A 17,979-nucleotide genomic window follows, 5' to 3' on the forward strand; every position below is an offset into this window, starting at 1 on the left:
CAATTGCTTAAAAGCAATCCATTCTCAGTTACTAAAAGGGTCAAGAGCCCAACTAAAGCAAACACTGATCTCCATGATGGTGGCATCATTTTAACCAATAAAACATCAACATCTGATCCTCTGTAATTCTCAATAACAGCAGGTGTTCATCACTAATGCACAATCAACATTTAATTAGTCTCTCAATTATCTCTTAATTACCTCAACTCGTTGAGGTCTTGGGATTTGACTCGAAACTTGCTTGTGACTTGAAAGGAATGAGTTGGTTCCTCCTCTGGTGAAATCAGCTGCTGAGTTCATGGGTGGAATAAACACATGGCAGAACTTTTACTTTCTGACCCTGGATTTGACACCTCTGGTCATAAATTAATCTATTACTTTTCCTACATAATTTTTAACAGAAAAGTGGTAAAATACCTATTTAGGAGTCTTAGACCTTTCCAACGATATATAGTTTGTCATGATTAGATTAGGATTTAATTGTAAAATAGTGAAGTAAAGGTAGGCGTCCCACAGGGTGGACGGTGACAGTTAAGAGGCTAAACAATAACTCACCAGGTACAGCAATAAAGAAGATTTTCTCCTTTGGCAGCTGCTATTAATCTGTAGATAATAAAGTCAAGAGTCTGTGGTTCTGTTGTCTCTGATGGTCAGAGATCCAGTCTGATTGTCCAGCTTCAGTCTGTCTCTGAATCTCTCAGTACCTTCATTACACTGAACATTCTGTACAGATAAAACTGAGGTCTCCAATGATTTGAGCGACGTGAATACCATTAAAAAAACAAAAACAAAAAAAACATTATCTTCTCTTGTTGGTTCATTTTAACACCGATGTGTAGAGTGACAGAATCTCCCTCCATCATTGACACTGAGACTTTGTCAGCACACAAAGAAACTGAAGAAGAATTTAGAATATTTTTAGAATATTCAGAATATTCATTATACTGGCTTAATGAGCAATACATACATGAATAAATATTATACAGCAGGAAAATGTTTTTTCTACAGATCAGAAAGATTGTGGGTAGAGAAATATGTCTGGATTCACAGTGTAACACATGCAAACAACAAAGAACATCACTGATTCACAAATTCATCAGACAAACACTGCAGTAAAGAGGTGAGAACTCAAATGCAGAAATTTCAGTTTAAGAAAAACAACAAACAAAACTACACGGTGAAGAAAAAGCATCCCAGGACAGATAACAGACAACAAGCTGCAAGCAGGTAACCAACACACACAGATCAGAAAACAGAGATTAAATAGGCAAGGAAATAAGAATAAAGAGGTGGGGCAAATTAACTATTAAGACGATAACAAGGCATTAGGTGGAGGAGCACATGGTACATATATATATATATATATAAAAAAAAAAAAACATGACAGGAGCACATGGTAAATTAACACAATCATAAACAATGCTTAAAATAAAAGCACAACACACCATACTGTGGTACAGATATTTCCTTACATAACCTTTTAAATGAAAGATACATATTGTTTTTGCTTTTGAATGAGCAATCAGATCTAAGAACAGTCTGAAGTTTTTCCCTGAAGGGAAAATGTGTAGAAAGCAGAAAGGATTTGTTTATCACCTACAATACTGAAATGTACGTTATGGATATATTGACAATATTTTACATAATAATGTAACCATTATAAATCTTTCATATCATTAAAAAATAAAAAGGTTTTCTGTCCATCATGGTAAGGCTTTACAGTTCAAAAAACAATGTTTTAGGCTTTAAGTATTAAATATAATAATAAAAAATGAACAGCTTTTAGCATACAAGATTACCTATTGGAGTAAAAATGATGGATGGCAACACCTGTTCTTCACATTCTGGGATTTTAAAACTATTAGTGAAGAACATTATTTTACAGAAACATTGTCTTGTTGTAGGAAAGAGTTGGTCTGCTATTCACATTCTAAAATATATTTTCACTCTGGGATCTAAACCCTGGATAACGGAGTTACTGATTGAGTTCGTGTTTCTTTGCAGAAAAAAAAAAAAAAAAGCAGAGGCTGTTTATAAAAATGTTCCCATGAAAGAATGGTCTACTTTATCTACTGAAATTGATGCTAGAGCTCATATGGGCTCCTGTCTCACAACTTTTGTTTTTGTTCACATTTATTCTCTGAATGCATATGTCTCAAGAAGCAATCTTCTCTGGCAACCATAGTTTGGTCAAAATAGTTACTACAGTTATTGTTTCTGTCATAATTTTAAAAAGTCAAAATTTAATATTTGATCTTCAAAGATTGTAAGGTTTAAAAGGTTACAAGCAGAATGCGTACATTACTGTGCCATCTACACAGTAAAACCCCCAGTGTTAAATCAACACTCCCAGTGTATATATAATCCACACTCAGAGTGTTAAAAAAGTAACACTGAAGCAGTGTTAAAGTTAATGAGATAATTAGTTTAGTAATTGAGTGATGATTGAGCATTAATGAAGAACACCTGCTGTTAACAAACTGAACCATTGAAAGAAAGAGAAAGAAGAACAGAGAAAAAGAGACGAGACGAGCAGAAATACAAGAACTACAACTGACTTCAGCCACAGCCTTAGATGAAATCAACTGAAGATAAAAGAAGACATTAAATCTCTGAAGATCTCAGCAGAGGATGATTGAACAACTCCACAAACAGCATCACCAGCTTCACGCATTACTAACCAGACTGACTTTAGATGTTAATGTTTTAGTTTTGTTTGAATTACCATTATCGAGGTCAGTGGTTGTTGTAGTTGGGCTCTTGACCCATGACTTAAAATATTATAATTTGTTTGGCTGCTATATCTGTGTGTTTGTTCAGACATGTTAGTTATGGCAAAAAAGAAAAAAAGCCAAGCGAAAATGAGCTCTGGGCTGGTTACGTTTCAATAAAGATGTAATCAGCGTATTGTGACTTGAGTAACTGATATAATTTGGAGTATTAGTCACTGGTAGATTGATTAGTTAATTTTGTTATTGAGTTTATGATAGACGCAGTTTAACATCTGACAGTTTTAATATTAATCTAAAAGACTTTTGAAACTTATCCTGCACTGAAAACTTTGCTTTTCTTCATCAAACAAACTTCATGAATCAGCATATACATCTCAACAATGGTGACAATCAACATAAAGCTCCATGTTGCAGTGCATTCTGGGAGCACCAATCAAAACTCATCCATGGCTCCCAGAATGCAATGCGATATGAATAAATTATACAGCTGTTTTAGTATTTTCTTTTATTCTTACTATTTCCTTTTGTTTTGCTATTTTGTTGTGACTTTTAGTAGCGTGTTTTGTGATGTTCACAGATTATCTTTTTATCTGAATTTGTTGATTGTCACCATTGTTGAGATTCATACGCTGATTCTTGATGTCTGTATGATAATGCAGTCTTAAGCTTTTAGTGCTGATTTACTTTAGAAAGTCTTTCAGATTAATCTTAAAACTGATGGATCAAACTCTATATTTTATGTGAACAAAACCAACATTTCTAACCAATCAATGACTGTGCTCTGAAAGAAATCTGTTACGAAAATCACTAAATGCTGGTGACTTCTTTACTGAAGTCTAACCATCCATAACTAATATGTCTAAACAAACACACAGTTATGGCAGTCAAATAAATTGTAGTGTTTTAAGTCAAGGGTCAAGAGCCCACCTAAAGCAAACACTGAGCTCGATAATGGTAATTCAATCAAAACTAAAACATCTAAAGTCAGTTTGGTCAGTAATGTGTGAAGCTGGTGATGCTGTTTGTGGAGTTGTTCAATCATCCTCTGCTGAGATCTTGAGAGATTTAATGTCTTCTTTTATCTTCAGTTGATTTCATCAAAGACTGTGGCTGAAGTCAGTTGTAGTTCTTGTATTTCTGCTCGTCTCGTCTCTTTTTCTCTGTTCTTCTTTCTCTTTCTTTCAATGGTTCAGTTTGTTAACAGCAGGTGTTCTTCATTAATGCTCAATCATCACTCAACTACTAAACTAATTATCTCATTAACTTTAACACTGCTTCAGTGTTACTTTTTTAACACTCTGAGTGTGGATTATATATACACTGGGAGTGTTGATTTAACACTGGGGCTTTTACTGTGTATAATAACATAAAAACAATGATACGGATTTCATACGTTTTAAATGCTTATTGGCAAGGCTTATTTGCTAAAGGCTTATCGGCAAACTCACATTTAAACACATTGCTTAGATTAATTAGGATAAAAATAAAAATTTTCACATCTTTAAAAAAATATTTTCACACAATAAATCTCAAGTTTTCATCTTGTTAAATCATTTGCATGTAATACTCACCTGGGGCCTGTACCATGATGGTGGCTAAACAAACTCCGGGTTACAGGATTAGTTTTGAGTTGACAAAACCAAACCGATGCAATCAGGCTTAATTGGTACCATGAAGCAGCTCATCAACTTTCTCTGTCAACTCGGCTTTGATCCTTAAGCTATGATTACTCCACGGCGCGTGCACATAAAGAGCGGCGTCGGCACCGAACAACCAGTCGGCGTTCAATATGGATAGAGCGAGAGCTGTCTATTTTCTGCGGAGGAGCAAGAAATAATTATTCAAAAGTATGAAGAATATAAACATGTGTTTCAAGCACGCAGTAATACTGTATCTGCTGCCAAAGCAAGAGAAGAGTGTTGGAAGAAGATCGCTGATTGCGTTAATGCGTAAGTTAAACAAATATACATTCAATATTAATTAAAAACGATGTATGTGGGCGGCGTATATGATGCCTTTACAATAAGGTTGTATCTGTTTAGAGAACGTAATGCATTAGCTAACATGAATTAACAATGAGCGATAGTTTTCAGCATTTATTAATCTAATGTTAATTCCGTTAGTTGTTCAAGTTACTCCTGTTACTTCACTGTGCATTAGGCGTAATGTTAACATTTTATTTAAAAATTTATTAATGCTTAAATTAAAATGTATATACGTATATTGTATGTATAAACGTATTTGTATCTAAAAATGTTACTGTATATTAGGCCTGTGTCATATAGATTAACCCCTTAACTGTCACCCACAGTTTTGAACAGAGACATTATAGTGCACTATCCAAACTTATTTTTATAATTCATGAATGAAAATATTTTGTAACATGATTTTAATGTACCATTTACATGGTAATGCAATGTCTGATTTTAAAATGGGTTTCAAAGGATGAATTTTGAAATTTTAAGTTTTCTACTGATAAATAATTTCTTATGATTTCTAATTCGTGATAGAAAAAAGGCAACTAAGAAGACTTTCTGTGACAAAGGTCAGAATTCATGTCATGATGTAGATTTTTTTCAGGTGCACTCTTGTCATAAACAGAGGTGTCAAATCCAGGGTCAGAAAGTAAAAGTCCTGCCATGTGTTTATTCCACCCATGAACTCAGCAGCTGATTTCACCAGAGGAGGAACCAACTCATTCCTTTCAAGTCACAAGCAAGTTTCGAGTCAAATCCCAAGACCTCAACGAGTTGAGGTAATTAAGAGATAATTGAGAGACTAATTAAATGATGATTGTGCATTAGTGATGAACACCTGCTGTTACTGTGAATCACAGAGGATCAGATGTTGATGTTTTATTGGTTAAAATGATACCACCATCATGTAGATCAGTGTTTGCTTTAGTTGGGCTCTTGACCCTTGACTCCTGTGTTAGATCTCTCTGTAGCAATGCATGTGCTGTTGTAAAGCGGAGAGATCAGTGCTGTGCAGTGAGCAACTGTTAGTTGTTTTCATATGATGAGGTAATCATCAGGTGCTTACCTGTTTTCATCCAATATACTGTGTGTGTATATATATATATATACACATACAACAATTTTCATTTTTTTAATTTATGTTCTGCTTTTGAATAAACAACTCTGTGAAACCACAGTACGCAATGAGTTTACTGCTGTAGTAGTTATAGAGAAAGAATTTTAAATCTAATGCATTTAAATATTTAAACTCCAGTCCTACTCAGACACACACAGACATCAAGAACCAGCGTATGAATCTCAACAATGGTGACAATCAACAAAATGTTGCATGCTGGGTAACACCACAGTATGAATAATTATTGTCACCACTGTTGAGGATCGTATGATAAGTGTTCATGTCTAAAAGCCTGAGCAATATAATTCTTAATTTTTTCCAATATTTAATATTACGATGGCATTTGTTTAATAGTAAATTCCTGCAGTTCTGTAACAGCTGAACGTCAGTAAATAAACCAAAGAGAGACACCTTCATGATGTTCATTCAAGTAACATAAAAGCCAAAAGTGTAAGCTCATCTGCTTCCTCAAGCTTTTAATTCAGCAATGTGCAAATGTTTGTTGTGAAGCAATATTGCAATTGCTTAAAAGTAATCCATTCACAGTTACTAAAAGGGTCAAGAGCCCAACTAAAGCAAACACTGATCTACATGATGGTGGTATCATTTTAACCAATAAAACATCAACATCTGATCCTCTGTGATTCTCAGTAACAGCAGGTGTTCATCACTAATGCACAATCAACATTTAATTAGTCTCTCAATTATCTCTTAATTACCTCAACTCGTTGAGGTCTTGGGATTTGACTCGAAACTTGCTTGTGACTTGAAAGGAATGAGTTGGTTCCTCCTCTGGTGAAATCAGCTGCTGAGTTCATGGGTGGAATAAACACAGGGCAGGACTTTTACTTTCTGACCCTGGATTTGACACCTCTGGTCATAAATTAATCTATTACTTTTCCTACATAATTTTTTAACAGAAAAAGTGGTAAAATACCTATTTAGGAGTCTTAGACCTTTCCAACGATATATAGTTTGTCATGATTAGATTAGGATTTAATTGTAAAATAGTGAAGTAAAGGTAGGCGTCCCACAGGGTGGACGGTGACAGTTAAGAGGTTAATAGGCTATTCATTGATTTTTAGATGCAACCCCAACTACAAACGTTCTTGGCAGCAGATAAAGACAAAATATAAAAATATAATTCAAAGTGGTGAGTATTTACCATAACCTTTTATTATTTTCGTGAACATTTTCACAAAAACTCTTTGCAGCAAACAGAAAAAGTGTGACCTTCGGAAAAAACTGGGAGGGCCACCTCCCCAGAATACACTGTGGCAGAGGAGCTGGCTCTGAGTAGCAATAAGGGGCGGCCGATTATGGATGGTATTACAGGTGCTGTACAATCTGACCCTGGTGCTGGCTCCTCTAAGCAAGTGACACTGGGTATGTGTGCAATGCATTACTACCTTTTAAAAGTTTTACATGTGGCTGACTGTGTGTTGGCCACATGTAGTAGAGGGAAATACAGTGTCCCTGTTGAAGCCGGCACACTTTCTCACAGTCTCCCACACAGAAGTGAGCTTGCAGCAGACAGAACACTATGAATATGCTTTACAACAGTTACGCTTTACATTGGCCTACTCAGAGGTGGAAAGAGTACGAAAATATTCTACTCAAGTAAAAGTACCATTACATTAATGAAATTTTACTTAAGTACAAGTAAAAGTACCAGTCTAAAAATCTACTCAAGTAAAAGTAAAAGTAGCTCATTTAAAATTTACTCAAGTAAAAATTACGTAGTTACATTTTAACAGTGTGAGGGACGCAAAATGGGATAGGCCAAGGGTGTCAAACTCAGTTCCTGGAGGACCACAGCCCTGCACTGTTTAGATATAACCCTAATTAAATGCATCTGATCCAGCTAATCTAATCATTTAGGCTTATTTGAAAACTACTTGGTATGTGTGTTGGAGCAGGGTTGAACTAAACTCTGCAGAGCTGCGGCTCTCCAGAAACTGAGTTTGACACCCTGAGACAGGCCAATAAATCTCAAACTAGTTGTCTTTAATTAAAGGAATCAGTTATTTAGAATAATAAGACATTTGGGCTGTTACCAGGCAAATTAAATCAATATCAACAAAATTTATCTTTGCAATGCAGAGGAAACACAGAAGCTTCATCTGAAGTGGCATATATGTATTTACACACTGTTTAATGCAGGACATGAATGCATTTAACCTGCAGTTACAAATGCAGAAATAATATTTTAATATGTAAGACATAAAATGTTGAATACTCATTTGAAATTATATATAACAAAAAAACAAAACAAAAAAAAATCAAAAGATACTTTAAATGTTACATTAATACCGCCAGTAGGTGTCACCAAATCACTGTTAATAAGTGAGTCATTGCGACTGAACCGAATCATTTAAACAGTTTATTCATTCAGGAACGAAACACCGTCATTGCTCAGAGACGCAAAACTGTGCTGTGGCTGTGTTTGGGATTATTTTTGTTGTCGAAATAGAGCAAAAACAGGCAATATGGTGTCTAAAACGCAAGTCTCTTAATTAACTTCTTGTTTTTTGACCCACTGTAAAAAATCTATATGTAATCATGCTGATTTTTGGAGAAAAAGCGGCACTCTTCGTGTGATATTGATTTACTATATGAAATGATATAAATATATACATTTTCTGCCCCTATATATTCAATTTTGTGAACATTTTAAATGCATTTTAACAGACTGAATCACGCAGTGAAAGAACACAGTCTAAATGTGCACTCGCACTAGTCTAATCTACTAGACTTCACAGCACTCTAGGAGAGTTTTGTTTGGTTTTTGGCAAAATACTGATAATGTCAAATCGCACTTCGTTAAAACAACAATTACGATATCATCACAGACAATATATCGCACACCCTTGCACCACTGTCTTTTTGGCTAATTTGTGCAAAACCTTTTGCTAAACTGTCAAAGCTTCATTTTAACCACCAATGCAACGATACAAGTATTTACCTTTCCTCTACATGCTCGCGAAGGGTTGATGTCGAGATTTTATAAGCTGCTAGTTTGGTCTCCCTAGGCAAACACAGTTTACAGTGCATAATAGAGCTTAAATATGACCAGGGGTTCGAGTTCAACTTCAGCAGAATACGACGGGGTTTGGTTTTCAGCTGGGTCTGCACCACCTGTCTTGTCCGTCTGCATCTTTCTTCTGATTTTAGCGCCAGTTTGTTTTCCTGCCCATTATTTACTGCAGTAGTTTCCAGGGAGCGATTTTTTTTTTTTTACTCAGTAATTAATGTGTTTTAAAATGTAGCGAAGTACAATACTTCAAACAAAATATACTTAAGTAAAAGTAAAATTACAGATTTTAAAAATTACTTTAAAAAGTAGAAGTACACAAAAAAGCTACTCAATTACAGTAACGCGAGTAAATGTAATTTGTTACTTTCCACCTCTGGGCCTACTTTAATTTATTAGGGTGAAGCAAATGACGAAGACACCCTCTCTGTGTGTTCTGAAACCATTGCTGAGGTGAATGCATTTGTTTTTTTGTTTATGGCACACATTTTAATGTCACACAAATGTGACTGGCCCTTATCTTTTATTGTAGGATTTTTCACAACCTGCCCCACAAACTGATGCCTCTACCTCAATGGGCTTCAGAAGGAATGTGAACAAGGTACTGCTTTAAACCCTTGACATAAATTACAGCCAGTCCTGTGCCTGTATTAACTCCTGCCTTGTCATTTGATTTACCTTAAGATTTGTAATGACTGTTTGTGGTGGAATTATATTTCAGGTGGAAACTGACTCAGTCAGGGCCCTTTACAAAAGGAGCCTAGAATTGGACTGCACTCTAAAGGAGCTGGACTGTGAGCTGAGGAGCCTCCAAATTAAAAAAATTAAATTGGAGATCAAACAACTGGAAAAACAGATCTCAGTATGTGAACTTACTAAAACAGGAAACACATTAGTATGAATACTCAATACTTATTAATGCATCTTTCTCTCTTTCTCCCTCCTTAGCCACATCAACAATAAAACCATTTGAGACCTATCTGCAGTTTCAATGTGCTTTTATTAAGTAAAATATTGTATGGTGACTGCATCTCTGACAGCTGCGCCAGCTGGGTGGTCAAGTGTGATTGGGTCAATTTCATCGGGGAGAAGCTGGTTTAGTGGTGGTGCTTGCTCCTTTCTGATAGTGGCTATATTGTGCAGAATGGCACATGCAGCCACTATCTGTGATGCCCGCTCTGGTGACACCCTTAACCGCCAAAGGCAGTTGAAACGTGCCTTTAGGATGCCAAAGGTCATCTCAATCTTGACCCTGGTTTTACTGAGGGCCACATTGAACCTGTTTTGTGGCCTTGTCTGAGGGTCAAGATAGGGGTTAGTAAAAATCTCTGGCATGCATAACCCTGTCTCCTACCAACAGGCCATCAAAAAGCCCTGTCACAGAACAGAAAAGGGAAAATTGTATAAGTTTTGCTTTGTCAATTAAAAGAACACTTTAAAGTGTTTTGTACTGTAACTTGCCTTCCTCAAAGCGCTGACACAACACAGACTCACGGAAAATTCGTGAGTCATGCACTGAGCCAGGCCATTTGGCATCAAGCTTGTGATCATGCATTCATGATCACAAGTTATCTGAAGATGAAATGTACAGTAGATCATTGTCATATGTGTTAATGATTCATCTCACTGAAAATAAGTCATCTTGAATCTATAGTACACCTACCTGAACATTGAGGCTGTGAAAGGACTTTCTATTCACATAATCTGCCTCATGTTCTCCAAGAGCTGTGGAGATTGCAACATGTGTGCAGTCTATTGCTCCTATGACTCTAGGGAATCCTATCATAAGATTAATATATTTGTTAAAAGATTTAGAATAATATTAACATGTACTGTATTGTATAATTTAAGTGTTCTAAGTGAAATCTGCTTTCTGGGGAGAAAAAGTGAATGTATAAAAGTAAATCTGTTCATGTAGTGTCACCCTATCAATCTTACCGGCAATTTTATAAAAGCCCTCTTTTATGGACATGGTCGATAAATGTCCAGGGAACACTATGAAGCTATTCATGTACCCTGCAGTGCGAGGACCACCTTGCGAATGGTTCGACAAACCGTGTTTTTCCCAAGGTTCTCTGCATCACCGACCGCATATAAGTACGCACCGCTTGCAAAAACACAACGCAATGCATACCATTTGCGGTACAGTAAGAGCATGACTTCGACGTGTCACATTTGATATGTGCGGCTCAAGAAGTTCGCAAATATAAGAGATTCCTTCCATGGAGAATCTGTATCTTTCATACAAGTAAGTATCAGGAAAATCTAGGGATTTTGTCTGTCCCTAAAACTCTTTCTCTGAAGTGCTCGTCTAACAATTTGTGCGGAGATGTCCACAGGATTTGGTAGAAAAGGTGAAGCCATTGCAACAGACACTGGGATATGTGACGTCACCTATATGTTTCTTTGATCACAGCTGATTGGTCGAATTTCAGTCTGAGACCTCAAATCCAGAACATAACCTGCCCCGGAGCAGGTTAGCCGTGCAGCATAAGATACCATGGCGTCAAACAACGCTTAAAGCCGAGCTACCTTCATGGTAACTAAAACCCGGAGTTGGGGCAAACTAAACTGAAACTTACCTGGCTAGCCAGCTAATCCGGCTTCATGGTACAGGCCCCTGAACCTGGAATGAATAAAGACAAACAGTCTTTATCACTAGAGAGCAGGGCAGCATTAAATCAGGCACAGACCATGAGGCTTTAACACCCATATAGTACATTCAGAAAAAAAATGTGTACTATTGTCTATATTTAGACCCAATATGCTGCATTATATTCACATAATTTCAAGTAACGTTTTTTTAATTTGGAGGAACAAATTTAGTCACTTGATTCGTTCCTGAATGAATTAGTCGTTTTGAATGAATCGGATGAACTACTGGCATTTCTGGTTTTATATTAAAACATTTAATTGAACCTTTTCCATAATTTCGTATTTCTATTTTCAAAATGTTATTTTTAAAACATTTAGATGGTTGGTTCCAAAATGTCAAAATGTATTCTAAACCAGCTCGAGAGAAAATGCAATAAAAGAGTACTTGATACTCACTAGTGACAGTAGCACTGAAGCTCTTAATGACGCTGATACTGATGTTGCTGTTGCTGCTGGTAATCTCTAGTTTATAAACTCCTGAGTCTCTGGTTCTGGTGTTCATGATGGTCAGAGATCCAGACTGATGATCCAGCTTCAGTCTGTCTCTGAATCTCTCTTTACACTGAACATCTGTACAGATCTCACTCTGCTCTCCAGTGATTTCAGCGATGCGAATGGCATTAAAATACCACTTCATCAAATCATTTGGGTTTTTTATTTCAGCAGGATCTAAAGTGACAGAGTCTCCCTCCTTCACTGACTTTCTATTCATTTCATATTTTTCAGGAGCATCTGAAACACAAAACAACAGCTGCTGGAGGATCTTTTTGCTGAAAAAAAGACTTGCTTTTAGTCATAATGACTCACCATATACAGCAACAATGAATATCTTTTGACTGATTCTGCTGTTGATGATCTGTAGTTTATAAACTCCAGAGTCTCTGGTTGTGGTGTTTGTGATGGTCAGAGATCCAGACTGATGATCCAGCTTCAGTCTGTTTCTGAATCTTTCATCACACTGATCATCTGTACAGATCTTACTGGGATCTTCACTTATTTCAGCGATGTAAATACCATTAAAATACCACCCTATTATGTCTTGCTGGTTTGTTTCAACATCTGTGTGTAGAGTGACTGAATCTCCCTCTGTCACAGACACTGACACTTCATCTGTACCAACACTGGAAAAACCTGAAGAAGAAATTGACAGTTAATCATGAGCCAAACAAAAACATATAACAGGAAAGTGCTGTGAAAATGTTGTGAAATGTAACATACAAACAAACACCAGAAGAAAATCATTGATTCACACATTCACTCATCAGACAAACATACATTTGACTCATAGATGATCTTGAGAAAAATACATGAATATTACACACGGCCGTCCCTGGTTTACACGGGGCCCGGTACGAGGTAGGGAGCGGGGTTCCCCTCAGTCTGTTCGCTGCGGCGCCCGACTATACCAGTTGCACCGCCCAAAGGATGGCCCTGACAGATGACATTCACCCATCAAAACACTTGAGTGAAAGTAAGTACTTAAGGAAATTATGTTATTTTCCACCACATTAAAATACAATGCCATGTTTTACTACAAAACATTGTTTTTGTTTTTAGTTCTGCTATTTGAATCTCTCACATAAATAACATGTTTTCATCTAGATTTTTTGTTTTGTTTTTCCATTTGGCAGAAGCTTTTATCCAAAGCGACTCACTAAGGTCAATAATCAAGCTTTACATTGCTTTTTTTAAAAGGTCCAATCATAGTGTAGAATTTCACAATGGACCTTGGGTGGCCAATAATGTTTTAGGGTTTTTGCTTTATATACTGTGTGTATATATATACACGTTTTTGAACAGAAAGATTTTTAATGTTTTTTAAAGAATTCTCTTCTGCTCACCAAGCCTGCATTTATTTGATCCAAAATACAGCAAAAGCAGTAATACTGTGAAATATTTTTACTATTTAAAATAACTGCTTTCTATTTGAATTCTGAATCAATATTTAAAAGTACATTTTTTCAGGATTTTTTGATGAATAGAAAGATTCAAAGATCAGCATTTATCTAAAATAAGAAGCTTTTGTAACATTATACACAATACCATTCAAAAGCTTGGAGTCAGTGTAATTATTATTATTTTATTTTTATTTTTTTGGGAAAGAAATTATAGAAATTAACACTTAAATTGATCAAAAGTGATGACAAAGACATTTATAATGTTACAAAAGATTTCTATTTCAGATAAATGCTGTTCTTCTAACTTTTTATTCATCATAGAATCCTGAAAAAAGTATCACAGTTTACAAAAAAAAATATTTGGCAGCACAACTGTTGCCAACATTGATAATTATAATAATAAATCAGCATATTATAATTATTTCTGAAGGATCATATGACACTTTAGACTGGAGTAATGGCTGCTGGAAATGCAGCTTTGCGTCACAGAAATAAATTATATTTTAAAGTATATTAAAATAGAAACCATTATTTTATATTGTAATAACATTTTGCAAGATTACTGTTTTTCTCTGTATTTTTGATCAAATAAATGCAGCCTTGATGAGCATAATGATGGGACTTCTTTAAAAACATTACAAGTCTTACTGATCCCAAACGGCAGTGTATACACTGTAAAAAATTGTGCCGTTAAATAACAGTAATGTACTGGCAGCAGAGTTGCCAGTAATGTACTGTTATTTTACAGCCCTCTACCATTAATTTACAGCTTTTCATTTTTACAGCCTGTTACTGTTATACTACCATGGAAATGAACTCTGCTCCAATTGGTTCAAACAGTTTAAAATATTGGTATTCATATGGCATTAGTAATGTGAACTTATATCATTTGTATCCACTGAGAAAATATATTTCTTACTATAAAACTGCAAACACTTTAAATAACTAAAAACATGTCTTTAACTCAAATTGTTTCAGTTCATCATCAGCTACAGCACATGCGCTGGAGCACTTAACAAAAAGATCATCGCTGCTTAAATAACTGCACACTTAAAAAAAAATTAAATTAAATTAATAAAAAAAAAAAGCTGCAGAACATCAGTGTTTGTGTCTCATCATTGACTGAAGCATAGGCTCTACTCTCCAGCACAACGGTGACCCACAAAACTACATTAAACTAACAGATCTCTCTTGTACAAAAACACATTAATACAGTTCAGATTAATATTTACTCTCCTGATCAGTTCATGACTTTGCATAACTGTTTTCTGTGGACCTTCACTAATATTTCAGTAAAAATAACTTTTTTAGTTTGGTTAATCTGACTGTTACGTTTTACAGTAAATTGCTGTTTTTCTTTGAATTCACGGTAATCTACTGGCAGCACGGTTGCCAGTAAGTAACTGTTTTTCTACAGTTTGTTGCCGTAAATTAATCACAGTTTATTGCTGTTAAATTACATTTCATGCTGTTTTTCTCTTCTTACATCTTTAACCCTTTAAAGTCCATGGCAAAATCCTCAGTTTTAAATGAACACTTGTAATGTGTGCACACTACAGAGTGTTAGAGTAACACTGAATCAGTGAAGTTAATGAGATAATTCTGTGATTAATTAAGTGATGATTGTGCATTAGTGATGCACAGCTGCTGTTAACAAGCAGAATCACTGAAGAAAGAGAAACACAAGAACTACAACTGACTTCAGCCACAGCTTAGATGAAATCAACTGAAATAAAGAAGACATTAAATCTCAAGATCTGATTAAACAACTCCTAAAACAGCATTACTTCACACATTACTTCACACATTACTAACCAGACTGATGCTATTTCTGTCAGAAGTTCACAGAAATGCAAGTTGTTTTTTAACTACCATGATGGCGATCAGTGTTAGCTTTAGTTGGGCTCTTGAACCTTGACTTTTTAACATTAATTTTTCTTTGGTTGTTGTAAACATGTGTTTTAAAACACGTGTTATGGCGAAAAGAACCAAAACAAAATCTGTAATATTGTTAGTTATGTTATACTAACGACATAACCATCATTAAACACTATATTCACTAATTTTTTTTTTTCTCCTGCGTCTCTTCTGTTACCAAAGTGATGATGAAATAATTTACATGATGATGATGATGATTTTGCTCGTTTATTTGAGATTGTTAAAAATATTACTGACTATTTCAAATAAAAAAAAAAACTCCAAAGTGCTATGAAACACACACCTCAAGAATCAGCGTATGAATCTCAACAGTGGTGACTATCAACCAAAATAAATAAACAAACAGATCAACTCTGAACATCATAAAACACGCTACTAAAACTCAACACAAAAACAAAAGCAATAATAAAAGCAAATAGAAAGAATTAGAGAAAATAAGAGGACAATTCAGTGGCATAATTTATTCATGTCGCAATGCATGCTGGGAGTCATGGGTGAGTTTTGTACTCTGATGGTACCCAGCATGCATTGCAGCATGAAGATTTTGACTCACCATTGTTGAGATTCATATGCTGATTCTTGACGTCTGTGTGTGTCTTTATTATGCTGTAGTATTGAAGGTTTTGTGCATAAGATGTTTTAAAATTTTTCATAATAGATTGCTTTGTTGTATCATAGCACATATCAGAACATGAAAATAATAAAAAAAAAAAAAGACACACCACTTCATTAAAAATGGAATAAGGTCAGCGAAGCAGACCGCTTCATGATGATTGCAATCCAAAAACATTTACTTACAATTTTTTTTTTTTGGTTTTTGTTGTTATAACATATGTTTCTTACTAACACAGTAGGATGCTACTGTCAGAATATGGCCGTTTTTTTACAGCAATTTTTTACAGTGTAGTTTACTTTTAGTTTTCATTTGTTTTTTCTAGACATTTTTGGAATTTCATTTCAGTTTTAGTTACAGTTAACTATAATAACTTTGTGAATCACAGTATATTTAATGTGCATTGATCAGTTTATCCACAAATGCTTTGCCTTGAAAGAGCAGGCGGCTGCAGTCTGAGGAGGACTGAAATAAATGCAGTCAAGGCAGAGAGTTTTCACTTCTTGTAGTGGATCACACACCCACAAGATCAAACACTGATATATTTGATATATTATTAAATGATATTCATTACCGACAGTAATGATGAAGCTCTTTATGATGCTGCTGCTGCTGCTGTTGATCTGTAGTTTATAGAGTTCAAAGTCTGTGTTTGTGATGTCTCTGATGGTCAGAGATCCAGTCTGATGATCCAGCTTCAGTCTGTCTCTGAATCTCTCTTTACACTGTTCATCTGTACAGATCTTACACTGATCTTCATTGATTTCAGCGATGAGAATGTCATTAAAATACCATGTCAGCAAATCATTCTGGTTTTTTATTACACCAGGATCTAAAGTGACAGACTCTCCCTCCTCCACTGACATTTCATCTGGTTTAACAGCAGGAGCACCTGAAACACAAACCAACAGCTGCTGGAGGATCTTTTTGCTGATAATAACAAACAAACTACACAACATGAAAGAACTGTGGAAATGAAATTTATTTATTTGTGACAAAATGTTCACAGTTATGAACATATTTTGCATATTTTCTTCATTAAGTTCTCCGCACTTTGGATTTTTGGTGAACTAAACCAGGTCTTCTTAACCAGAACAAGACTCTTAAAACCTAAAGGTTACGCAAAATGTTGGGTAAGGCAAAATGTTTCAGGACTGTCTCCACCAGGTTGGTGAGCCTGGCCTACCATTGGCCCACCCCATCCAATCACAGAATTGCTCTGGTGTCCAGTTTAAGTTCACTCCAATCACCCATTGGATTCATGCAGAGTGAATTGGTGTGACAGGAATTCCCCCTCTCTGCCAAAGCATTAAGTAATTGCTTTGCTCTGAGTTTTCCATTTCCCACTTAACACATTTATTTAATTTAAATGTACATGGCGAGGTTTTAAACATAATGACTCACCATATACAGCAACAAAGAAGGTCTTTTCACTGATTGTGCTGCTGTTGATGATCTGCACTTTATAGAGTCCAAAGTCTGTGTTTGTGATGTTGATGATGGTCAGAGATCCAGTTTCATTGTCCAGCTTCACTCTGTCTCTGAATCTCTCTTCACCATCTTTACACTGAACATCTGTGCAGATAAAACTGAGATCTCCAGTGATTTCAGCCACTTGAATGCCATTAAAATACCATTTAATATATTTTTGTCGTTCTGTTTTAACATCAGTGTGTAGAGTGACTGAATCTCCATCCTTCACAAAAACTGGCAAGATGGCTCTAAAACCAAAAAGACCTGAAGAATAAACAGAGTTAGTCATAAGCCAATCAAAATTATACAACAGGAAAGTGCAGTGGAAATGTTTTAATACAGATCATAAAGATTGTTAGTAGAGAAGTATATCTGGATTCATAATGTAACCAGAGTTGTAAAGTCCAGGGGTCAGAAAGTAAAAGTCCTGCCATGTGTTTATTCCACCCATGAACTCAGCAGCTGATTTCACCAGAGGAGGAACCAAGTCATTCCTTTCAAGTCACAAACGAGTCTCGAGTCAAATCCCAAGTCCTCAAAGAG

General features: G+C 35.6%; 1 protein-coding gene and 1 long non-coding RNA gene across 2 annotated transcripts; one reads left to right on the plus strand and one right to left on the minus strand.

Annotated features, from left to right (window-relative positions):
- The first annotated feature begins 9,250 nt into the window (after positions 1–9,250).
- LOC131529966 (uncharacterized) lies at positions 9,251–9,835 on the plus strand. Its single transcript, XR_009268262.1, has 3 exons — positions 9,251–9,460; positions 9,581–9,721; positions 9,808–9,835. It is a non-coding gene; the product is annotated as an uncharacterized LOC131529966 (long non-coding RNA).
- A 26-nt stretch (positions 9,836–9,861) lies between these two features.
- LOC131531088 (uncharacterized) lies at positions 9,862–17,725 on the minus strand. The gene is made up of 8 exons (XM_058761634.1): positions 17,368–17,725; positions 16,664–16,855; positions 12,322–12,645; positions 11,911–12,246; positions 10,523–10,638; positions 10,321–10,333; positions 10,214–10,233; positions 9,862–10,155 (listed from the first exon to the last, which is right to left on the minus strand). Exons 1-8 carry the CDS (start codon positions 17,723–17,725, stop codon positions 9,862–9,864), a joined length of 1,653 nt encoding a protein of 550 aa, XP_058617617.1.
- Between the last annotated feature and the right edge of the window lie 254 nt (positions 17,726–17,979).

This window comes from Onychostoma macrolepis, chromosome 22 (assembly GCF_012432095.1).
Source record: "Onychostoma macrolepis isolate SWU-2019 chromosome 22, ASM1243209v1, whole genome shotgun sequence".
Classification (NCBI taxonomy): domain Eukaryota; kingdom Metazoa; phylum Chordata; class Actinopteri; order Cypriniformes; family Cyprinidae; genus Onychostoma; species Onychostoma macrolepis.